The sequence below is a fragment of the Alnus glutinosa genome, chromosome 10, assembly GCF_958979055.1.
Source record: "Alnus glutinosa chromosome 10, dhAlnGlut1.1, whole genome shotgun sequence".
Taxonomy (NCBI): domain Eukaryota; kingdom Viridiplantae; phylum Streptophyta; class Magnoliopsida; order Fagales; family Betulaceae; genus Alnus; species Alnus glutinosa.
This window is the reverse complement of record NC_084895.1, coordinates 4,177,313-4,203,846: the sequence shown is the minus strand read 5'-3', so window position 1 is coordinate 4,203,846 and position 26,534 is coordinate 4,177,313. Positions and strand designations below refer to the sequence as shown.

The window sequence follows — 26,534 nt, the reverse complement described above, 5'->3', positions numbered from 1 at the left end:
TTGACGTTATGCACATAGAGAAAAATGTCATGGACAATATACTTGGCACTATTTTGGATATAAAAGGGAAAACGAAGGACAACTTGGCAGCTCGGCTGGACTTGCAGGAAATGGGGTTGAGACCTAAGTTGCACCCGTTCACGGCCGCCAATGGTAAGACGTATATTCCCGCTGCCTGTCACACCATGTCTAGAGAGGACAAAGAAGATTTTCTGAAGGTTCTTCGAAATGTGAGGGTCCCGGACGGATACGCCTCGAACATTTCACGATGTGTTCGGCTCAAGGACCGTACAATTTCCGGCTTGAAGAGCCATGATAGCCACATACTGATGCAACAGCTTCTCCCAATTGCACTGCGTAAGTCTTTGCCTGATAAAGTTGTTAGACCTCTTGTGGAGATTTCTGCATTTTTTAGAGGCATATGCTCAACAAAGCTATCACAAGAAGATATGGACCGACTGCAGGGTGACGTCTGTATCACTTTGTGCAAGCTAGAACAGATATTCCCTCCAGGGTTTTTTACCAGCATGGTTCACTTGGTCGTGCATCTTGTGCGCGAGTGTAGACTCGGCGGACCCGTGCAGTATAGATGGATGTACCCGGCAGAGAGGTAAATTTCGGCATAATATGTAAATATATAAATTGATTTAAATTATATATTTAATTGACGACAATTAAATTGTCGTGTATGTGTGTACACCAGGAGTCTGGGAAATTTCAAGTCTACTGTGCGCAATAAAGCGGCTCCTGAGGGGTGCATTGCGGAGGGGTACATAGCGACCGAGCTGGTAACGTTCTGTTCAAGGTATCTGAATGACGCACCAACATTCCACAACAGACCTCAGAGGAATCCTGAGGGATCCAAGGGGGCGGGCACGCGTGTTACCTTGAACCGGTTGACGATGCACCAGATTCATCGTTATATTGTGTTCAACTCTGAAGAGTTTCACAATTTGCGGACGTAAGTAGTGTTTACATATTTAACAGAATTGAAATAACGCAATTAATAACAATTAATACATACTTGTATACGCTGAATGTAGGATGCACAAAGACGCGCTTAGGCGATCATGCACTAGAGGTCGCATTACGGAGGCTCTTATTGAAGCACAACATCATGAGCAGTTCTGCGAATGGTACCGTGCATATGTAAGGAAATAGTTGTAATTTTGAAATTGGTTAAATTTATTCGGGTTCAATATAAGTACCCAATGTGATGTTTAATATTTGTAATTATAACATAGGTCGATGGCCTTGACGATCAACGTAGGGAGGAATTGGGCCACAACTTGGTTATGTGTTGTAGAGGGCTGAAGGAGACAGCGGTCAAGTACAACAGGTACGTCGTAAATGGGAAATTGTTTCGCACCCTTGCCCATGATGTGGGAAGAAGGACTCAGAACAGCGGCGTATGTGTTCCTACCGTTGAAGGCGAAACGTACTACGGGCAGTTAACCGATATAGTTGAGGTCGAGTACTATGACAGGACTACGTACGTCCTATTTAAGTGCAATTGGGCAGATCCCACGATGGACAGAGGATTCACAATAGACGAGTATGACGTAGTGTTTGTCAACTTCAATCACCTCGTCCATAGGGGAGAACTGATTCAGGACGAGCCGTACGTGCTTACATCTCAGGTGGATCAAGTATTCTACGTCGAAGATGGAAGGAACCCAAATTGGGTTTGTGCGGTTAGGACCAAACCGCGCAACGTGTACGACGTTGGCCAAGGGGATGGGAGTAATGAGGATGGTACAACCTACCATGAGTGCGTACCGCTCGTACTAGCCACTGATGACCTACCCGATACGAATGATGAATTCGAGTACGACAGGCCCGACATTGATCCGATTGAAGCTCCCATGATACAATGATTGATGTATTTGTTGTGAGTATAATTAGCTTGAACTCAACACACTTGACTGATATATATATTGTTTGTACAATTCGCTTGAACTCAATACGAATTTTTATTATTTGCATAAATTTCGTTGTATAATTTGCATATTCATTAAAAATATATTAAAAAAAATATTCTAATTAATTTGTCTACATTTGTTCGCAGGTATTGATGGACCAGAGACCCCCTCCTTATGCATATCGGGGACCTTGCCCACCCGTGCTCCCCATGACCACGCCCACTGATTCGACGGCATTATATACTGCAGCGTGGCCACACCACCCAGACGGGGCTTATAGACCATTGTTGCCGGGTACGGTGGCCGTTCCGACTTCAGATCACGGGCAGACCAGCACAGCTGGACCTTGCAGCTCTCCATTGTCGGAGCCGCCGACATTATCTCAGCTAGGGTTCACCCAACCGGGTAACGCCTATCGATGGTGGGTGAACCAGGGGGGTTATGTGCCGTACTCCCCGTTTACGTATAGTGTACTGACGTGTAACCCTGATAGTGAGACGCAGGATTGTAGATTTTCACTGTCACAGACCGGGGAGATGCAGATGCCGGCTGTGGGGTTGGGACAGATACCGGCACAGGCGGCGATGCAGGGCCAGATTATGGGGGCGAGACAGATGCCAGCATCGGGGGCGAGTCAGGGCCCGAGGCATGTAGAGAGCCAGATGCCTTTACCTGGTGAGAGCCAGATGCCACTTCCCGGTGAGAGCCAGATGCCAGATGTGGGGGGGAGCCAGAGTACCCATGACGAGGACGTTGCGATGTTGGGTACCGATCAGTTGGCCCCCGATAGCCCCCAGGGTATGGGCTCAGATGATGATGAGCAGCCTCCACCAGACGGAGAGGTTGGCGAGGAGGTTGCAGGCGACCCAGCGACCCAGCACATAGGGATTGAGCAGATTCGGTTGATGGGTAAGTACATATTTAGACATCCTTAGAACTTATATTATGTTACCAAAATAGTTTTTTGGGTTTAGAAAAAAATAACTACTTGATTACAATTTGTTTATATATATTTAGTGTTAACCAATTTAATGTTGAATATATTTTTCATTAGGGTACAACCCAGACGGGACCATTTATTATGAGGTGATTGACGACCCAGCGAGAAACTGGGTGCTCCCGAGGGGGAAGAAGGTTGTATTGCAGTACAATGCTGCTATACAACCTGTAGGACGAGCCTGCAATCGTTTTCGGCGGGCAGGGGGCAAGATGCTCAGGAGTGGGTCCTACATACACATGCGGGACGAATGGGCGAAGGTACCTAGGCAGATTAAGCAGACAATGTGGAACGCGCTGATGGTATGTTTATGAATATAACTTAATTATTTATTTGAATTAAATTTGAGATCCATGTTTTCCTTGAAGTTTTAAAACCTATAATGCTTTGATTGAATGTGCAGGAGGAGTTCTATCTACCTGTATCAGTAGACGCGCGCAGGGCACAACAGGAGGCGTTGAATGATATTGGCCGTAAGCACCGTTCGTGGAAGTCGAGGTTCAAAACCAAACTATGTATTGTAGACGGTGACACGCCCGAGAGTATCCGTGCGAGAATGCCGGATAAATTTTTTGACCAGTATGATGCAGCAGATGTAGAGTTCCTGCTGAGAGATTGGTGCAGGGAGCATAAAATCGTATGTAGGCCAAAAAAATGTCAACTATTTTTTAATAACAGTTCATTTAATTTTAGTTTTAATATAAGTGTGTCAATTGTTACATATTTATTTTCATGTTCAATGCGTAGGCAACCTTTGAACGGATGAAGAGGCTGCGGGAGCGGAATGACCTTCCCCATTGTGCGGGATCTAAAAGTTATGCCAGATTTAATCACGAGGAGGTAATTAAATATATATGTTTATGTTTTTAATATTTGTTGGTCATTGTTTATATTTTTCTTTATACTATTTTTATCGTTATCTGTTTGTTATATATGTCAACTGCATGACGACAGACATGTACATCTGGCACGCCCCCCACTCGCGCCGCGTCGTTCGTGAAGACCCACACAAGGAAGGACGGCACTTTCGTGAACGACCGTACACGGGTCTTATGCGTATGCTACTGATTTAATTTACTAATATTTTTAAATTATGTCTGATATGTCATTATTCAATATATGACTTTTTCATGTTGACGACGTACAGGAGAGGATGACGCAGAGTTTATCCAGTGATCCAGCCGCCACGCAAAGCGTCTCCGCAGACACGGTGCGTTGGGCACCGAACGACGCTTACGAACAGGCGATTGGGAGGCCTGAGTATGCAGGGAGGGTTCGGCAGGTTGGGCCGAACGTCACACCTGTTCGAGGGACATGTTTCTCATATAGGCCTCGGTCACAGGGGGGACCATCTCAGGGGACGTCTCGGGATTGGACCGAACAGTCTCGGAAGATGGAAGAGATGCAAGCGGAGCTACATGCTGAGCGAGCGAGGAATGACCGGTTGGAGCAGCGCGTGCAACAGTTCGACGGCATAGAGCAGCGCTTGCGACAGATGGAGGTCTTCATGTCCTCCATGGGAGTACCAGCACCATGTGTTGGTAATCAGTCTTCTCCTGCACACGTAGGTAGTACGTCGTCCGTTGGTAGTGCATCTGCAGGTATGATTTATATTGTGTATAGGACAAAATTAATTTCAATTTGTTTTCATTACCTCTTTAATTTTGCAAGTAATATTATATACTTTAATTGTCTATATTATTTGCAGGTAATTCGACAACGGTTGGTACGTTGTCGCCTGTTGGACGACAGCTGAGCCAGCACTCCACTGTCGCTACACCTTCGCCCGCTACACCATTCATTGCGCAGCAATCGCCGGTGGGCGAGAACACGCCTGGGACGGTACCTCGTGATTCGCAGGGATGCCCTTGAGATTTGTAGATATTTTGTGTAATTATTTTTTGTTGGTAAATATTTGCTTGTTAACGAATATGTTATAGTCTATTGGTTTGTGTAATATGATTTCGTGTTGTTTTTGGGTAAAATAAATATTGCGTTATTTGTGGTCGGAAATTACAAAACTTGAAAAATTCGAAAACATTTTTAATTTACCCAAATAAATTTTAAAAAACAATAACAAAATTATTTTTAAAAAAAAAAACCCAAATTCAGTTTTTTATTTAATTAAAATTAAAATTTAATTATTTAATTGTGTTTTTAATTAAATTAAAAATACAATTAAATAATTAAATTTAAATTTTATTTAAATAAAAAACTGAATTTGGATTTTTTTTTTTTTTTTAAATACAAATTTGACACGTGTATTACAATACACGTGTCAAAGAAATTTGACACGAGTATTGAAATACACGTGTCAAATTTGACACGTGTACTCCAATACTCGTGTCAAACTGCTTTGACACGTGTATTGTAATACACGTGTCAAATTTGACACGTGTACTCCAATACACGTGTCAAAGCAATTTGACACGAGTATTGGAGTACACGTGTCAAATTTGACACGTGTATTTCAATACTCGTGTCAAATTGTGCAGTTCGCAACATGCACGTTTGACACGCGTATAACGCGTGTCAAATTGCACGTGTCTAACTGTTTGACACGTGTACGACACTGTACACGTGTCAAACTGCACGTGTCAAACTGCATGTATTTTTGTAGTGGGTGTATGATTGGATAGCCTAATTGATTATGAACAAAGTTTTCCTTTAATGTGTCCAAAATGCATGTAATTTTTCATATTATTTTTAATTTTCGCATGTCAGTTAAAATCTTCTAACCTAATTTAAAAGAAAACTTTATCCCCATTCAATATTGCATAGATAAACTCTGCTTGTGCTAGAAGCCTAGAATAAGGATTTTCAGGTTTTTTGTTTTTTCCTTAAAAGACAGGACCTACTTCATCCTTAAATAGGTTGGTGTTTCTCTTAAAATCAGAGGTAATATTAATAAAGTCTCTTTTGCTCGTGCATATCCTCTTAACGTTAGTTGCTATGATCATGTCTTCTGTTTTCACAGCGAGCAACATTCTTGCAAATTAATCCATAGAGGTGACCATGTAATTTAAAAACAACCTAATTAATTAGAAAAAAAATTAAAAACAACCTTAAATTTCAAATTCATGCAGCCAACAATAATAAAGTGCAGAAATTATGTGTAGCATCTTGGGTCATTTTGCTATTAACATGCAACTAATTGATCCTAATTAAAGTCTTACACAATATCCAAACCAACAATGCACTTATCTTTTGTTCGGGTTTGTTAGAATATTAATTAAAATGATTAAATTTATAGAGTTCGTTTGAAAAAACTTAATAGATGTTTTTTTTTTTTTTTTGGTTGTAATGTGATATAATGGTAAAAGTAGTTTTGAGCGCTTTGTATTTTAAGTTTTTTATTAATGTTTTTGCTTTTTTGCTAAACAAGCCCATAATTTTTTTATTTTTTATTTTTATCCAGCTTAACTTTTTGGGATGATTGGTTATTATTCAATATGGTATCAAATCAAGAGCTCATTAGTTCAAATCTTGTAATTCATCTCCCATTTTAACTTTAAAACTTGTGGGATATTAGAGAATATATTTCTTATATTAAAAGAAAATATATTAAAATGATACTGTACGTTACTTATATTTTATAGGATTGATTGTAATCGGGTTTGATGATATTTATCTATCTCAATTCTCTTAAAAATAAGAGTCTTCTGTATTGTAAAATGATCAAAGAATAAAAGCAAAAGATATCATTTTGAACTTTATTATATAAATGTAGGTTATAAACCAAATTACATAAAATTTTTGTCTCTTATTTTCTTTTATTCCGCATTATGTTTTCTTTCGTGGGATAAATGATTGTACTGAGAACAAGAAACATGGAGGAGCATATATAACACAATTAGAGACAGAACATGCATGTCAAAGCATTAGTGTGTGTATATATTATACATAGATATATCATATATAATTTATAAAATTACAGAAATTCAATGCTTTTGTTAACACAAGAGAATGACTCTTACTTTTGGAACTAGTTTTCATCTATTCCAGATCGAGGAGCTATGGCGGTAGGAGAGATAAACTCCAACTCCAAGTGCCACAATCACCAGAACTGCTACACCAACATTTACCAGTGTCTGCCTCTCTTCCTCATTCAGGCTCCTGCTTCTTAGATCCTTCACTTTCTCCTTAGCAGACTCCATTGCAGTCTTCATTCCCTTTCCTTTCTCAGCAATAAAGTCCTCTGTAGATCTCTCTTTCTTCTCCATTTCAGCCATTGCTGACTCTGCGATATTCTGTACACTTTCCTTTCCCTTAACCATATTCCTTTCCATCAAATTCTCAGCCTTCCCAATTTCCTTCATCAATGCATCCTTCTTTTCGATGGACTTTTGATCAATATTGTTCATTTGCTTTTGTGTGTCTGTTGTTGAAGCAGCTTTTGGAGGAATTGCATCTTCACCCTTTTGGGCTTTAGGCTCGATGGTGGCTTTCTGAGGGATCAGAGACTGACCAGTCTTACTTTCTTCTACAGCGGTTGAACGAATGTCTTCTACAACCTTCTGCACCTGTTAAAATATTGATTAAATGATTAAATTTACTATTTTTTTTTATCAGTTTAACCATTTGGAATAAGTAGTAATTTAGAGTATATTTGGATTTGTGTTGGAAAATAGAACTTTTATAGTTAAAAAGAGTTTTTGAGAAAAAAAATCTTTATTTTCAAGTTTTTCCAAAAAGTGTGTTTTAACATTTTTTTAAAGTAAAAAAGTCAAAGAAGTAATTTTTGAGGTTTTTACCAAACAGACAAATTTTTGCTTTGCACAACTTTCTATATACTAAGAGTACTTTTTAAGCTTCTTAACACAATCCCAAACACAAACAGGCCCTTAATATGGTATTAAAGCAGAACTCATGAGTTTCAAGCCATGATTCTACAGTTTATCGATTAAATATTTCACGCGTAAAAAACTTAAGTTTTATGAATGAGTGATGAACATCATCTCATGATCCCTTTGTTTTTCAACCTCAGAAGTTGAAGTAGGCTTAGGAGGAATCTGCTCTTGAACCTTTTGAGGCTTTGGCTCCGCTGTGGACTTTGGAGGGCTTGGAGCTTTTTGGGCCGTTTTAGGGAAAGTAGCCTTAGGATGAATCTCCTCTAAAGCCAGTTAAATCATTGATTAAATAATTAAGTTTTAGAATAAATGGTAATTTAACATGGTATTAGAACACATATGATGATTTAACAGAACCTTTTGAAGCGTTGGCTCCGCAACAGACTTCGGAGGACTTGGAGCTTTCTGGGCTGTTGTTTTAGCTGAAGTAGGGCCAGGAGGAGGAGGAGGAATCTCCTTCTGAACCTCTTGAGGCTTTGGATTGCTTGTAGCTTTTTGGATTGCTTTAGGTTCTTCAACTGGACGAACTTTTGCAATGATCTTCTTGGGCATTGTGATTGTGAGAATTCCCTGCTGAAATAAGCCTTGAATTTTATCAACGTCACAATTTTCTGGAACCGGAAAATCTTGCTCGAAACGGCTCCATCTATTGTCGTTTAGTGGTCGCTCTCCACTAACCCTTAAGATATGAGAGGAATGCACATATATGATTTTTATTCTCTCCTTCACAAAGCCTGAAAAGGCAAAAGGGTTATTTATTGAGTCAAGTTACATCTAAAAATTTGATAACCATACATTTAGATTGCGTTTTGGCATTGTGATTTTGCATATCAAAAGTTTGATTTTAAACTAAATCGCAAAAAATGTATCGTTTGAGAGCATATTTTTAAAAAATTGTGATTTAAAAACGTAGAAAATTTTGCGTTTTCAAATCGCTGGCAAGTGGGATGTGTTTTTAAAAATGTATGATTTTAAAAGTTAAACTGTAATTTTAAAGACCAAACTGCGATTTTACTAATGTTTTACTAAGTTTTTAAATATTGAGTTTTCATATCATTTAAAATTTCTATTTTTAAATCGCATGTTTTGAAATAAAAAAACTCAAATAAACTCTAAACAAGTTAAGCATCTATATTGATTCAAACTACCAAATAAGTATATAGTCAAGTAACATCTAAAAATTGATAAAGATAAATGGAACCTTTTAAATGATTAAAGTGCGTTTGACACTATGATTCCGCAAACTAAAAGTTTGATTTTAAATCAAATCGTAAAAAATGTATTGTTTGGAAGTGGTTTTAAAAAAATTATGTTTTAAAAACGTAGAAAAATTTGCGTTTTCAAACAGCAGGCAATAGAGTGCATTTTTAAAATGCACGATTTTAAACGCTAAAATGCAATTTTACGAAATAGTTAATTGCATTTTTTAAAATCGCCAATGCTATTCTTAATTGGACAACATTTTTTTTTTTTGTAAACTGGGTTGAAGGAATTTTTTTTCATGTTTCAACTTTGTCTATTAAATTGACACGTGACAAAATGCATGTGAGAATCAATCACATGCATTTGGAATACATGCATTTAATAGATTTATTTGAAAGAAGTCGAAGAAAAAAAACACCTAAATTGACAAATGAAATAGATAAGTTAAAAGGTATAATATTAAACACACCCGGAAGATGAACAAGTATAACAGTAGCTGCTGCTTCTTCCTTCCTCTCCGACCTTGGCTGGAAATCCTCATATGAGAGACTGGCAGATTTTTGTGGTAGGGTAGCCGTAACTCCTCCAGATCGCTGCCTCATTGCCATTTCTGTTGCTTAATTTTATGTTTCAACTTGCTTGTTTTCCTTTATTTGCAGACCAAATATGATGCTTTTATACATATATGTTACCCTTTTGAGATCAAACGTTGGCGGTTTTGAGTTTCCTTATCAATGAAACTATTCCTTTTTGGTTGAATTGGTTTTGTTGTGATTTTGTGGGCTTTTCAGACTATATATTCCTTTGTCGGTTGCTTTGAGGTTGTGATGTTTTATGGTGGGATTCAATTGTCTCCAAATCATGGATGGTATAACTTCTTCTACAAATAAAGGCAAGAGTTCCTTGTTTCCCCAGCAAAAGAGTTCTTTGTTTGGTCTCTACACTTTATCAAGGCGTGCGTCACTGGGTTTTATTCATTTCTAGTAATCATGGACTTTAATTAAACATAATTCTTCAAAACTTGATTTTCTGCAGATGACCATCATCAAGATGATGCGCGCATATCTATATGTCACCAAGTAATTAATGGATTTTTTTTTTTAAATGATTATTATTATTTTTTTAATACATCTACAACTCAAAATTATACTTTTAGAACTCAATTCAATTTTGTGTTCATTGTTTTAGGATTAGAATTTCAAACAGTTTGCTCTCACAATTGCTAGCAATTTAATTACCAAAACATTATGAGTTAGCTGTGAGTCCATATAAGACCTACTTGCTCAACAAAAATTTAGACTGTCCGATCACTTACTCGACCAAATGAGTCCTATACAACAAATTGCTGAAGATCCTTACCACTCGGATTTCAACAATTTTTAACAAAATTTTCATGATTTTTCATTATGCACATGCATATAAAGAAAGAAAAAAGAAAAGAAAAAAAGAGGTCTCAATTTATCGTAATGAGATCTTTTCTAATAAAACTAAGCATTTCATAATTAGGTTGTTTTTTTTTTTTTTTGGAGACTTGAATTTTATAGTTAGTTAGGTTAAGGTTTTACTGGCTAAAGTGCATGAAAGCATTCCATTTTATATTTGCCTTGGTTGTTGTTGTCCCATCAGTGACCTCAACCCTCCCTAGGGTACTCTTCCCCTTCTTCCTCCTGTGTTGTTTCTTTCTGTTCTTTTCTTGTGTATTTTCCTCTATGTTGTTTGTGTTTTTCTCTTTCGCTGTACCATTTTGCTCAGGAAAAAAAAGAAGTTAGCTTAAGGTTACGAACGAATTTGAACTTGGGTGATTGAGTGAAGAGATAAATGATACATTCACACACATTTATCACACGTAAGCAACCGGAGACGTAAGATGCGTTAAGTGGTTTCTTATCCCAATCACTTAAGAAAAAAAAAAGAAAGAAAGAAGAGAAACTACTTAAAACATGTCTGTCTGCCGGTATGAGGGTAAAGAGTATCGTTTCTCGAGTGAATATTGTTTGTAATAATGAATCCAAGTAATGGAAATTAAAATAAATCTAGGCTCAATTTGTTTGGGTGTAAAATATTTTCTGAAATATATATATATAATTTTTTATTTTTCAGTGTTTGATACAACCGAAAATGATGGTCAACGGAAATCATTTTTAGTTTAATTGAAAAAGCCTTTTTAATTTTTGAAAAATGATTTACAGTTCTTAAAACCGTATAATAAGTGTTGAATATATATTGCATATTTAAGCTTCTTAATTCGGATATATTAGGCCCTTAGTATCATTGTAATATAATGTTTTGTGTTATTTTTGGTGTTTTAGGCATTCTCAAGTATCTAAAGAAAAATACAAGCAAATCCATTACTTTTTATGCTTCAAAGTAAAATCTTAAAAATCTGCCATGATATGCTGAGCTCGAGCCCACGACATGCTGAGCTCGAGCTCAAGGTGCCAAGCGCACACAATTAGGCCACCCACGACAAGGTGAGCTCGAGCGCACTCAGGCTGACAGATGCGGTAGCGATCATCTTTCACCTTGAACTGGGAATTTTGCACAGGAAGGAGTTGTCCTTCTCCTACTACGTGGACTAGTTTTGATTTTCCTAAGGTTCTCATGACTTCTAGGCCTTTCATAGTCCCTATATATAAATAAACCTCTAAACATTTAAGAATGACACATTGCTACCTAGAGCAAATTCAATAAAATACTTATTGAAGGCTTGAAGAGTTAAAGATAAGTAATCATGGCAGGAGGCTATCACAGCAGCATCATGAGCGGCAAAAATCCTTTGAAGGGTATTAATGTAGTCCTTGATGAGTGCCAAATATTGTATATTTGGACCTCTTAATTTGCATGTACTAAATCTTTAACTTTGTTATTTTTGATTTTTTTTGTTAGTTTTAATATTTTACAGGTCATTGTGATAAATTTACGATATTTATGTAGAATCGTAAAGAAGCCAAAAAAAAAAAAAAAAAAAAAAAAAAAAAAAAAAAACCGGTTACATAAATGTACCTCAAAGTCTAAACTTCTCTAAAAATAACTCTTTCTCAAATGTGGAGAATATATATATATATACGGAAAAGACAAAAGGGGGAGGAGCCATTTAGAGTTTCTTTGTGGAGATCGACCGAGACCTGTAGCCATTCGTGAGAGAACTCTTGCGTGTCTTGTCTTTTTTACACGTACGGTTTTCCTTTTTAGAAAGGAGACAAACGTTGTTCTCTTGAGCTGGCAGCAAAAAGAGATTTCATTTTAAGAAGGTCCAGCTCCTTACGCGTTGCTCTCCAGGACGTGCGGCAAAAATATGAAAAGAATAATCTTCTTTCCATATATAGCAAGGCAACACACGTTTTTCTCAAATCTTAAAGCACAGAAGACACGTCGTGCAGCTCAATAGTTTTAGTCCTAAGCCAGGCGTGATTTATACGAGCACTGTCCGGAAATTTTGCTACTCAATGGCATTTCTGTAATTATAAATAATTACAGAAATGCCATTGAGTAGCAAAATTTCCGGATGACTCAAGTATTACCCGATGAGAAATGATTCCTACACTCATTTCTCACAACAGTCCCACAACAAGCTGATGTGGCTGGTAATATTTTATTATTTTTTTACAAAAAGAAAAGAAAAGAAAACAAAAAAATAATAAAATATTACCAGCCACGTCAGCTTGTTGTGGGGTTGTTGTGAGAAATGAGTGTAGGAATATACACGTAAACTGGCTGCACTCACCGAACAGAAGACCCGCACTAAAAAAAAAACAGATATTTAGAGCTGTTAAATTTAAGCTCTTAAAACAGCTCTAAACAATTTGTACCCTTTTTTTTTTGAACTGTTTTGAGAATGGGTCAACACATCAAGTATTAAAGACCCGAATTAAGACTCTTTTGTAAGACGGTTCAAACCGGTTAGAGCCGCTTTTTTAGAGATGCTCAAAACGGTTAGAGCTGCTTTTTTAAAGCGGCTCAAAACAGTTAGAGTCGCTTTAGAAAAACGGTTAAAAAATTAGAGACGTTTTAAGGACCCTAAAACGGCTCTAAATAAATAAAAAAATGTAAATTTTTTTTTGGAGTCGTTTTAGGGTCCCTAAAACGACTCTAAATTAAAAAAAAAAAAAAAAAAAAAAAGGACTTACAGAGTAGCGTTTGGTTACCTAGAAAACTAAAATCCACCATTTATTCTTTTCTTTTTCTTTTCCCCATTTTCCGAACAACCAAATAGATTATAACCTCTGATTTTCGAAACACAATTCACAGCCTAAGAAAATAGAAAGATAGAATTTTTTTTTTTTTTTTTTTTTTTTTTTTTTTTTTTTTTTTTATGAATGAACAAACGGTTCTGTTCTTCCTCTTTTTCTATGCATTCTTTGCTGCATCTTGTCGAGCACCTCTCCTGCAACCATGGCTAGATGAATCACAATCAGGAGAAAAAATATTCTATCACATTACTACAACAATAAAGCAGTAGACAACACAAAATACCAAAACCTTTACAACAGAAACACCCAATACCGCAACAACAAAGCAGCAAAAATAAAAAACTAAACAAAAAATCAAATACCTCCTTGATGCTTTCAACAAGCTTCCCATCAAATTCAATCACAATATCACCTGGACAGATTCAGCACGAGACCCAGGAGTTACTTTGTCAAAAAATGGGAAAACCATCAGAAAGAGCAACATGCATTTTTTTCACAAATTAAAATATCAAAACTGGCTGGCCGGGTCTCTTAAGACCCACGGCTGGGTCTCTTGAGATCCAAGACGTGGGTCTCTTGAGACCGACGGCAGGGTCTCTTGAGACCCACGTCGATGGTGGTCGCACACACAGAGAGAGAGAGAGAGAGAGAGAGAGAAGGGAGAAGAAGAACAAGAAAAAAGAAAGAAAGGGAGAAAGGAAGTTGATGGAGAGTTATTGAGAGATGAGAGTGACGGATCAGAGAGAGAGAGAGAGAGAGTAAAGAAAGAGAGATCTAGATATTTTATGAGTGTGTGAAAGGAAAAAAAAATTAAAATTCAAAAAATTGAATTTTTTTTGGGTGTGCGAGCGCGGGACACGAAATTTTCGTGTCCTGCGCGCAGAAAATTTAGAGCCGTTTTCCAAAACAGCTGCAATCACTTATTTTTATTTTTAATTAATTTTTTGATATTTAAGCATATAGTATACTAGCTAATTAAATATAGTATTACATATTAATTATAGGGAAAAGTACACATAAAAAATATATATATATATTTAAAAAAATTAAAGAAAAAAGGAAAAAATTGTTTTTTAAAAAAAGCTTGAAAAATTATAAAAATAAATAAATAAATAAATAAACAAACGAAAAAAATTAAATGTGATCAATGGTGGTACGATCACGTGTGATCGATCGTGGTACGATCTAAGTGTGATCGATCGTGGTACGATCTATGTGATCGATCGTGGTACGATCTATGTGATGGATCGTGGTACGATCATGTGTGATCGATCGTGGTACGATCTATGTGATAAGTTGTGGTACGATCTATGTGATCGATCGTGGTACGATCATGTGTGATCGATCGTGGTACAATCTATGTGATCGATCGTGGTACGAAATATGAGATCGATCGTGGTACGATCTATGTGATCGATTGTGGTACGATCTATGTGATCGGTCGTGGTACGATCTATGTGATGGAACGTGGTACGATCAATGTGATGGATCGTGGTACGATCTATGTGATGCATCGTGGTACGATCATGTGTGATCGATTGTGGTACGATCTATGTGATAGGTCGTGGTACGATCTATGTGATAGGTCGTGGTATGATCTATGTGATCGATTGTGGTATGATCATGTGTGATCAATCGTGGTACGATCACTGTGATCGGTCGTGGTACGATCACTGTGATCGGTCGTGGTACGATCACTGTGATCGGTCGTGGTACGATCAATGTGATCGGTCGTGGTACGATCTATGTGATCGGTCGTGGTACGATCTATGATCGATCGTGGTACGATTTTTGTGATCGATCGTGGTACAATTTTTGTGATCGATCGTGGTACGATCTATGTGATCGATCGTGGCAAGATCTATGTGATGGAACATGGTACGATCAATGTGAGACCTCTTTTTTGTTTGTTTGTTTGTTTAAATAGCTGCAATTAGAGCCGTTTTGATCAAAACGACTCCATTTTGAACCGTTTTATTAAAACGGCTCAAAATTAATTTGAGCCATTTTATAAAAGAGGCTATAATTAGAGCCGTTTTGATTAAAACGGCTTTAATTGGAACCACTTTGTGAGATTTTCGTTTATGTTTTTATTATTATTATTTTTATTTTCTTTTGGTTTACGCTGGGTCGTTGTTCCTTATCATTGCCTTTAAATTCTTGTGACCCCGACATTAACGCACTCTTAGACAACTTAGACCTCAAAGGAACTCTAATTTGCTAGGAGAGTGTCCCACTGAGACTATGGGTGACAATAACCCTATGGCTTTGAGAGATCACTATCTCCCTACCACATACACGTCTCTCACATGTCTTAGGCTGCCGGATGTTACAACAGCTCACCATGAGATTAAGCCTAGCACTATACATAGTTTAGGACTTAGTATTGAAAATTCTTACAACTTTCTCGGTGAATTCCTAGCAATTTGTTCTACCATTAAGTTGAGTGGGTTCACCAAGGACACTCTAAGGATGCATCTCTTTCCCTTTTTCCCTCAAGGAAAGAGCCAAACATTGGTTTCATTCTTTAGCTCCAAACTCCATTACTTCTTGGGCTCAATTGCAATAAGAATTTCTTAACAAGTATTTTCCCATAAGAAAGACCAATGATATTAGGAGAGCTATCACTAGTATCTCCCAATATGAGGAAGAACAACTGTATGAGACCTAGGAAAGACTCAAGGACCTGCTTAGATCATGCCTGCACCACGTTGTCCCGAAATGCCAGCTAGTGCAAAGCTTCTATGAAGGCTTGTCCGAGTCTAATAGACAAAATGGTAGATGCACCTTGTGGGGGAACATTTATGATAAAAAGTGAGGATGAAGCATGGATCTTGTTTGAAAACTTGAGTAATAATTCCATTCAGCATGCATCCACTAGATGCAGAGCACCTGCACCTAAAGCACCAAAGACTGAAGGTCTTTTTGAAATAGGACATTCTCTGGATGTAGTTACCCAAGTAGTTGATGCTATTACTAGGAAGTTAGATCAACTGATGGTTGTTGGCAGTGGCGGAGCCAGGAATCTATCTTAGTAGGGGCGGAATTAAAATAATAATTTTTTTTTTTTATATATATATACTAGAATTTTATTATAATACATAAAAGTATGGTAATAACAATTCAAAATATAAATTATAACATAATATATGTATCACAAAAAATGTAGCTATCAAACTTCACAAATATATGCCAAATTGATGTATCAGTTAACATGTAGGCACTAATAAAAAAAAAAAAAAAAAAAAAAAAAAAATACAAAATACAAAATAAAAAACACAAAATACAAAAGTACAAAGTGTCTAAAATTGCATCCTACGCGCCCTTAGAGAAACAAAATCATCAAGTATCAAATCTGAATTGAAACTTTCAGAAATTTCCATTTCAATGTAGACAACTAAATTATCTGCAAGAAACTCATCCTCCATTTTGTTACGAAGTCTTGTTTTAACAATTTTCATAGCTGAAAACGCCCGTTCAGTAGTCGCCGTAGACACTGGAAGAGTCAAAATAAGACGAATCAATCTATCAATAAGATAGTATATCTTTGATTTTCCTGTCTCTATCAATCCTCGACATAATTCCGCAGTGGAAGACAAGTTTTTTAATTTTGGATGATTAAGCACATCAAGTTCAAAATGCTTCAACTGATATCTCAAATGAATTTTCTCTTGCTCAGAAAAATCAAGAGAGTAGTACTTCTCCACAAGACTACAAATATCATCAATGTTAAAGGATTTATAAGCATCATTTGGATTCAAAGATGAACTAAGTGTCAAAAGTTCTATTGCTCCTTCATCAAATCGACTGTTGAGCTCTTGCAATTGAAAGTCTATAGTAGCATTGAATATGTCAAAATGATAATGATGCTCGACCGTGATGTGATCCCATTGATGACGACCTCGACCTTCAACATAACGAGCACTCAAATCTGGAATGTCAATTTCAAATTTCTTGGAGAAAGATACTACTTCCTCAAGCAAATTATCCCAATCTTCATCTCTCAATTTTTGGAGGAGTGTTTTTGTACTAGAAACTAGCTTCATAGCATTCAAGATGTCTTGAGATTTTTGCTGTAAATGTTGACAAAGACAATCGGTAGTACCCATGATTTTCATCATCAAATGTAAAATGAATATGAATTTGAAGGATGTAATCATTTTATAAGCAGCATTAGCATCCCCACGTTGAGAGTAAGTAGATCCTCCTTTGATAATATTTTCAACCACTGAACAAGTAGGACCAAACACCCTTATTAGGCTACAAATAGAATGATAATGAGAACCCCATCGAGAATCACCAGCTCGTTTCAAAGTGCCAATTTGGTTAGCTCATTTTCCAGTTTCTAGTTCATCAATAGCTATCAAATGTGCGATTTCTGCTGCTTGAGCTGCTTGTAGTTCATCATGACGTTTACATGAAGCACCAACCACATTGATAATGAAATTCAAATTTGAAAAGAACTCATGAACATAAACTACCTCTCGAGATGCAGCAACTAATGCTAATTGCAATCGATGAGCAAAACAATGAACATAGTATGCACAAGAACAATCACTAAGAAATAATGCTTGCAATCCTTTCCATTCACCACGCATATTGCTAGCACCATCATACCCTTGTCCACGAATACTTTGAATATCAAGACAATATCGAGAAAGAACATCAGATATATTATTTTTTAAGGTCAACGCCGATGTATCTTTAACGTGAATAATATCAAAGAAGCGTTCTTGTATAAATCCATCTTTGTCAACAAATCTCAAAACAATAGCCATTTGTTCTCTCTTAGACTCATCTCGTGCCTCATCAACAATAATGCAAAAGTTTGATTTACCAATTTCTTCATGAATTGCATCTCGTACCCTCTTTGCCAAGACATGTAAAATCTCTTTTTGGACATGATGTGAAGTATATTTAGCATTTTGTGGAGCATTTTCTAAAACAACCTTAGCAACATCCTCGTTGTAAATGGAGATAAGTTTTATCAACTCAAGAAAATTGCCACGATTTAATGAATCGGGACTTTCATCATGACCTCTAAGAGCACATCCCTGAGATATTAAATACCGAATAGAATCAATTGAAGTCTTCAATCGCAATCGATTGTTCATTTTTTCTTCTGAAGTTTGCTTATCTATCACCTTATCAATATGTTGAGATTGATTCATCAAAGTGTCACAATACTTAACAGCATTATTATGAGGTGAACATGGCCCATTTCCCATATGGACCAAAAAAGCACAATTCATACCATCATTAACCTTCTTCCAATTACGAAATCCGTCAATAGTAAATGCATTAGCTCCAAACCGTCCCGTTGGCTTTTTACAAAATAGATAACAGGGTAAACAATAAGCAGCATCTTTTGTAGGAGAGTATTCTAACCAAGGAAACATTTTATACCAAGATGATTGAAATCTCCGACGATTTTTTCCTTTTCCTGAAAACGGATATCCAGGACTATCAGGAGGAATGAATCTATATGGACCGTCTTTAAGATAAGCATGTCTAATTTCATCCTGTTGATTAACAGGATATTCCCACATTTGAGGACGTAACCCTGGATCATGTTGTAGGGTAGAAATGTCAACTAACTCAACTTCTTGAAATTCAATTCTTGGCATCTTAGAAGCAACTTGCTCAGGAGCTAAAGTTTGATGATTAGATGTTGAGGAAGACATTTTAGAATTTGAATCAGCATCTTTTTTCTTAAAAAATGCATCAATTGTTTTTGACTTGCTCATGTTGTAATTTAAGAGTTTTTGGAAACCTGAAAATTTATTTATCTATTAGTATTAAGACTTTTCACACTAAACAACTAATGGCCTACTGACACATACTCTAATGATATTCTAATAAAATTATTAGCATATTCTGATAGCTATTAATCTAACAAATTAACAAACAATAGCAAATAACATACCTGAGAGTGGCAAAAATTCTACTGAAACTTGTCACTTGGCCAGTTGAACCAATCCCAAAGTATAAAGAAAACCTTATAAAAAAAAAAAAATGACAATGTTGTTCTCACCAGAATAATAAATAAAAAACTATAATAAAAAAGATGAGTCAATAAAATTATATATGCTTCAAATTGCAATTTGCAATGACCGTAAGTAATAAAGAAAAGCAATACAAAGAAAATTAACTTAATAAAAAAAAAGAAAAAGAAAAAAAATGCGGTTGTGGGCCTGACAAGTCACATGACTCACATTGCAACAATTAAAAAAAAAAAAAAAACCTGAAAAGAAGTCAACAAAACAAAAAGGCAAAAAAAATAAATCTGAAAAGTCAATAAATTAACAAAACAAAAAAAATAAAAAATAAAAATTGAAAAGTTAGAGAAGTCAACAAAATAAAAAGAAAAAAAAATATGAAAAGTTAGATAAGTCAACAAAAAGAAAAAAAAAAAAAAAAATCCTGAAAAGGCAACGTTGAAAAGTCAAGATAAGTTGGAAAAACAAAAGAAAAAAAGGAAAGAAAGAAAATCAACAAAACAGAAAGAAAGAAAGAAAGAAAGAAAGAAAAAAAAAAATCTGGTAACGTTGAAAAGTTGTGAACCTCTCAACCACATATTTCGCCCTTATCTAGTTATCTTGAAAGAAAAAAGCAAATGAAAGAAAATCTGCAGTCTATTATTCGTCTCATCCACTATGCGTCTATGCCCATTGCCCAGTACTAGAAAAGAAGAGAAAAAAAGGTAGATGGCTTGCTTAGTGCTTACCATGCGAGATATTGCCGACTGCAGTTTGCCGAGGAGCAAGGAGATGGTGCAGATGCCGGAGGTCAGAGAAGAAGATTTGTATTATTGGCTTAATGGCTTCTTACGGTTGGCTTTTGCAGATTGGTATTTTTTTTTCCACAAAATTGTTCGTTCGACCGTTCCTCTTCCTGAGCAAGTGAGAATTTAATGATTGTTGCTGGTTTTTTTTTTTTTTTTGATAATATTTTCTTTGACGGTTGGTTTTTCCATGTAAATGTAATTTTTTTTTTTTTTTTTTTTTTTTTTTTTTTTTTTTTTTTTCGTTTGTTATCAGCAGGAGGGGCGGGCTAGCATCAACAATTTTTTTTTCTTCTTTTTAATGTAATTTTTTTTTAAAAATATCTGTAAAAAAAAAATTTCTCAGCCATTTAGGGGGGGCGGGCCCCTCTGCCCGCCCCCCTTTGTCTCCGCCACTGGTTGTTGGTTTTTCTCCTAATTCTGTTCACATACACACACAGCACGAATCATGTTCATTCAGTTCTAGTCCTATGCATCACATACATGATTGTCCTATTGCTGGAAATTCTCCTGATGGTACACATGAGTAGGTCAATGTAGCATTCTTACGTCTGGGTAATGATCCATACTCCAATACTTGTAACCCGGGGTGGAGAAATCATCCAAACTTCTCATGGAAGGCTCAAGCTTCAGATAACTCAGCTCCAGGGGTGCACAAACCAGCTCAATCTAGCAGGCCACCCTACCAACCTTCTTCCACATACCTGCCTCTACAGCAATAGTCTTTGGCCATACCATCTCCTTGGTAGGATTCTGACTTTCAAGATTAGATGTTGAAATTTATGAGCAAGATGGATCAGATGGTGACCTCTCTTGTGACCTCCCACATCGCCTGGGAATGTGGATGTGCTTATTTGTATAAACAGATAGCTAATACCCTCAACAGAAGGGAAGAGGGGAAACTTCCAAGTAAGCCGGTGGCCAACCTAAAGGGACACTACGTGGTAGAAGCAAGTACTTCATATCACCAGCAAGTACTAGCCATCACCACATTGTAAAGTGGAAGAAGAGTCGACAATCATGTGGAAGAAAAGAAGGATGAGCAAACAGAGACCCTATAGAATCTGCAAAAGGAAAAGGGTAAGTAAGTAAACACTGAGGCTTCTTCTTAATCTGCTCCCCCTCTTGAGATACCATATGAGCCCCAAGCCCCATTCCCAAAACGTCTCAAGGCACATTCTCAATTCGGGAAACAATGAGAGAAAATACAAGATATGATGGAGGTCTTCAAATAGGTAAAAATCAACCTACCATTCATTGATGCCATCAAGCAAGTGTCTGCTTATGCCAAATTCCTCAAAGACCTGTGCACTCAGAAGCGAAGAACAAGGGCACACACTCCGAAGAAGATCTTTCTAACTAAGCAAGTCAGTTCTATCATTCAGCACGGTCTCCCTCCCAAGTTCAAGGACCTTGGTGCTCCTACCATCTCTTGCATTATTGGGGACCACAAGATTGATAAAGCCCTCCTTGATTTAGGGGTTAGAGTGAATCTACTGCTGTACTCAGTTTATTTATAGCTTGGTTTGGGGGAATTGAAGCCCACATCAATTGTCTTGCAATTGGCTGATAGATCCACCAAGAAACCGCTGGGAATCATCGATGATGTTATCATTCAAGTTGAGAATTTCTATTTCCCCATCAACTCCATCGTTCTTGATACTGAACCAGTGGCTAATTCCACAAAGATGTCGGTCGCCCTTTCTTAGCTACTGCTAATGCAAACATAAACTGTAGGATCAAAATTATGAAGATTAGGTTTGGGAATTTGAAGGTAAAATTGAATATCTTCCATACCTTCCTGAAAACATCGGATAAAGCTGAGTGTCTTTTTCTAGACTCCATACAAGACTTGATTGCAGAGCCTCCTTCTTACGTTCTGACTAAAGATCTCTTTGAGGTCGGTATGACACACATTAGGGTGGATAATTGTGATACAAGACAAACCATAGGACAAGAAAAATTCTTGGCTTCATTCTACTGCCAAACTTGATGTTCCTCCACTAGCCATACCAAGAATGTCTCGATTGCTGCTTTCAGGTACCACTCTCTCACAATGGTCCAAGAAGGTAAACAAAAAAGTTACCAGGGGCGACGATTGTAGCCCTACATAGAGGACATTGCACAGAATGAAGATGCCGCTTCCATCTACTTGACGGATCCCATCTACTTGGACTAAAGGAGTCTTTCTTACCTTTCCTCTATATTGTTTTTAATTTCTTTGTGGATTTGGTTTGTCTGGTTGAAGACATTAAACTTAGCGCTAATGGGAGACAACTCACTTTATTACTTACACTTCTCCTGTTCATTTTCATGATGCTTATTACACAGCTGGAGTAGTGCTTTGTTTTTTAGGATATGCGTTCTTATGTCAAAGTTTGAGGGAGTACAACCAGCCCCGCTTTTTCCTTTCTACCCGGTATTGTATCTCTATCTATACAGGGGACAATGTATCATTTAAGTTTGGGGGTAGTTAAAAGATTTTGATGTCCTGTTGTAGATATTGTGACTGCCTGATCATGTTTTTTTTCTAAGAATTGGGTTGAACTTTAATTCTAATTTGTATTTCATTGGTGAGCTTAACATGATGAACACATGACCACTGGACTAGGGTATTTAGAGTTTTGTTATTTTCTTTGGCAGCATGAGATATTACTTGTTTCAATTTGATTATCACAAGCACACTAGCGCGTAGTCTATGGGGTATGAAATCTGAAATCAGTTAAGTCTATTGTAAATATCTTGGATGCAGTTGGGTAACTTATTGAAAAAATAACCTTGGCATGTTAAAAAATAAAAATAAAAAATAAAAATAATATTTATAATTTTGAGTTTTTCACTGAGTAACCGGACATCTTGCCTCATTAAGCATTGAGTATTTGCGTAAAAAAGTGGAAGTTTTCTTTGATTGATAGCATGGCTAAGTTTAGCTTCGTAGCCTTTTTGACTCAAGATAATAAGTCTTTGGGGTGTTTTACACCTAGTTCCCTAAAAACATATAGTTTGGGAGTCACCATTAGTGATTGATATTAGTTTTTGAAACCTCATGACTATGTGTTAAGTTCACTTTACACTAGTTGAATCTTGTGATATCTCATAATGCCATGTTAATAGCTTGATTTTTAATTCTCTGAAATTGTGAAGATGATATTTATTTTGTTAAGCTTGCTATTGAATAAGAATCATTGTTTTTGTGACACTTCGATCTTATGGATAACATGATCTTGCATAATATTTATGAGTATCATTTTTGGCAAACCCTCACAAGACTTCACTCGTCCACTAGGGAGTCCTAGTGGTTTAAAAGGATTGTTGCATACACTAAATGCTATCGTACATCCCACGAAAGAATAATTTATCTTGTTGTTTTTCAGTTTTTTTTTTTTTTTTTTTTTTTTTTTTTTTTTTTCCAGTTTTGTATTGCTAGGGGACTAGCAATATGTAAGTTTGGGGGTGTGATAAGTGTTGAATATTGCATATTCAAGCCCCTTAATTCACATATATTAGGCCCTTGGTTTCATTGTAATATAATGTTTTGTGTTGTTTTTGATATTTTAGGCATTCTCAGGTATCTAAGGAAAAACACAAGCAAATCCATCAGTTTTTAAGCTTCAAAGCAAAATCCTGAAAATCTGCCCTAACATGTTGAGCTCGAGCTCAGGGTATCGAGCGCACACAATCAGGCCACCCATGACAAGATGCGCTCGAGCGCACTTGGGTTGACAAATATGGCATCAATCATTTTTCACCTTGGATTGGAAATTCTGAAAAGGAAGGAGTTGTCCTTCTTCTACTTGGACTAGTTCTGATTTTTCTAAGGTTCCTAGGACTTCTAGGCCTCTCCTAGTCCCTATAAATAGGCATCTAAACATTGAAGAAAGACACACTGCTATCTAGAGTAAATTTAGTAAAATACTTCTTGAAGTCTTGAAGAGTTGAAGAGAAGTAATCATGGCAGGAGGCTATCGAAGCAGTGTCATAAGCAGCTAAAATCTTTTGTAGGGTATTGATGTAGCCCTATTCAAGCACAATGGTTTGATTATATTTTAATTTAGAGAATTTTAGTTTATTCATGTTGGTTGTATAATTATGAGAATTGTTACAATTTGATATTGCTCTTAATATTTTAAATGCAATTGTTCTTCAATTCATAATCAATATTGCTAAAATTCTTTTCTTGTCTTAGAAAGCTTTTTACTTTTATTGAATTCAAATCATTCTTATTTTCTGTGATTATGAGAATGATGATTATATAACGGGTTTAATTGACATATGATTAAGAAGATTAGATAGGCCATGCCTAGGAAAGATGGATCATACTACACCCTAGTTTAGTGTAATTTAGGTAGATGGTCAGTGCCAACCGAAGATGAGTTATACTATTTCATTGATTGTATGTATCTTATTAAAAATATAGCTAATCCATACCTAGGAAAGACGGGTCGTACCGCATCTTAGTGGTTAGATGGACGGTCCATGTCAACCAAAGATGGATTATACTTATTCTTTAATAAGGTAATTTCTTGTTTATTTATAGCATGCATGGACTGAATTTCTTTAATTAAATATGATTAACCATTGATGTGCGGATAGCGGTGAAGTCAATACTATAATCTCTCTCTCTCTCTCTCTCTCTCTCTCTCTTTTATATTTCCATTATCTTTTACGTTTATTTTATGCACTTTATTCAAAATCAAAATCAAATTTAACAAATCATTTCTTTAGTTGTTTTTAATCTCCATAAACTTGATAACAATAGCCCTGCAGTCCTTAAGGTTTGACACCTACTCTATAGCCTTATCTTACAAGGATTTGTTCTATTATGAGTGGTTTAATTTATTATTGATATATTTTTGCTTTAAAAAGACCGCATCATCGTAAATCATTTTCTGAATTTAAACTTCTCATATCTTTAACACACGTTTGTGGGAATTCGCCATCGCCTGTCATTCGAGTTTCTTGGTAGCCCGAATTTGTTGTCAAAGGTCCTCGAATTTCGGGGTCCGGTCATTGGAATCCGGTGGCACTGGCCCGATTCCTGTTAGTGTAGCCAAAATCTAGCATAATGGCCGGATTCCGACCACCTTTGCCGAATTCCGACAATGTGCCAGATTCCGGCGGCACTATTTTGCCGGAATTTGGCTATTGTGTTAGATTCCAGTGAAACTGTTGGAATCTGGCCAGTGTTGCCGTATTCCGACCACCATTGCTAGAATCTTGTTGCTGGTCGTTTTTCGGCGTTAGTATTTTTTTTTTGAATGACTCAAACACTGACAAATATTTTTATAGAAATTATTTTTTTTGTTAAATATATTTCCTGTCAAAACATTTTACGTTGAAACAAACGGAATACTAGTCAACAAATAAAACAAGAAATTAAGCAGTTTTAGTTTACTCCAAAGCACTTGTATAATTTTTTACTTCTTTGCTTATATTTTCACCAGTTTTCAACTACGCTCAGGATGAGCATAATGTCATTGTAGTCAATGCTACTAGATATGATAACAGCCTTGCCTCTCCAAACATGGGAGCCTTTTACAATGGCAATGACAAGATAACCTTGACCACTCCGGGGAACAAATATTACATATATCAATGGCATTGCGATTACTTGGACCAAAAGCTGATGATCGGCGTCTTGAGGAAGAGGATGCCGACTGGCACACCCAAATCTTCACCTGCATCATTGCCGCCGTCTAAAGCAAATTAAACCTTATCGGAAACCTTGGTGGAGATGGTGACTTCCATACTAGTTTACATGTGTTGGCAACTAGTTATATACTATACCCTCCCTCGTCCTACTATGCTGATGTGGCAGTGTCCATAAGTTTTTTGGGTGTTTTTTTTTTTTTTTTAATAAGAGTTGATGGACTCTATCAGATTAACCCAATGAGATGAGATGGAAATGAGTGTATTGAGTAATGTTAAACACTACATTTTTATGCCATAACTATCTCACAATGCTGATATGACAGTCCTCGTTAAAAAATAAAAAAAATCCAAGAGTTGGTTGGGACTGCTATGTTAGCGTTGTGATATAGTTGTATGATAAAAATGTAGTTTCTAACATTACTCATAATAATATAAAAAGTAATAGATTAATATACATGAACCGTCCAAACCTAAAGCTTAAGATGGAAATTCTAAACAATTTTCATGAACAGTGTATGATTGGATAGCCTAATTGAATATGAACAAAGTTTTCCTTTAATGTGTCCAAAATGCATGTAATTTTTCATATTATTTTTAATTCTTGCATGTTAGTTAAATTCTGCCGACTTAATTTGGAAAACTTTATCCCCACCCCATTCAATATTTTGCATAAATAAGCTTTCCTTGTGCTAGAAGCCTAGAATAAGGATTTTCAGTTTTTATTTATTTATTTTTCTTTCTTTTTCTTCCCTTCCTTAAAAAATAGGACCTACTTCATCCTTAAATAGGTTGGTGGTTCTCTTAAAATCAGAGGTAATTAATAAAGTCTCTTTTGCTTGTGCATATCCTCTTAAAGTTAGTTGCTATTGATCATGTCTTCTGTTTTCACAGCGAGCAACATTCTTGCAAATTAATCCATAGTGGTGACCATGTAAT

General features: G+C 36.4%; 1 protein-coding gene and 1 pseudogene across 1 annotated transcript; both read right to left on the bottom strand.

The window, feature by feature from the left end:
- Positions 1-6,777: 6,777 nt before the first annotated feature.
- Positions 6,778-9,667, bottom strand: LOC133880272 (inactive protein RESTRICTED TEV MOVEMENT 2-like). The gene is made up of 3 exons (XM_062319191.1): positions 9,442-9,667; positions 8,127-8,503; positions 6,778-7,442 (listed from the first exon to the last, which is right to left on the bottom strand). The coding sequence occupies exons 1-3, from the start codon at positions 9,578-9,580 to the stop codon at positions 6,912-6,914; spliced, it is 1,047 nt and encodes a 348-aa protein (XP_062175175.1). The 5' UTR covers positions 9,581-9,667; the 3' UTR covers positions 6,778-6,911.
- A 6,797-nt stretch (positions 9,668-16,464) lies between these two features.
- On the bottom strand, positions 16,465-18,909 carry LOC133878906 (uncharacterized; annotated as a pseudogene).
- Between the last annotated feature and the right edge of the window lie 7,625 nt (positions 18,910-26,534).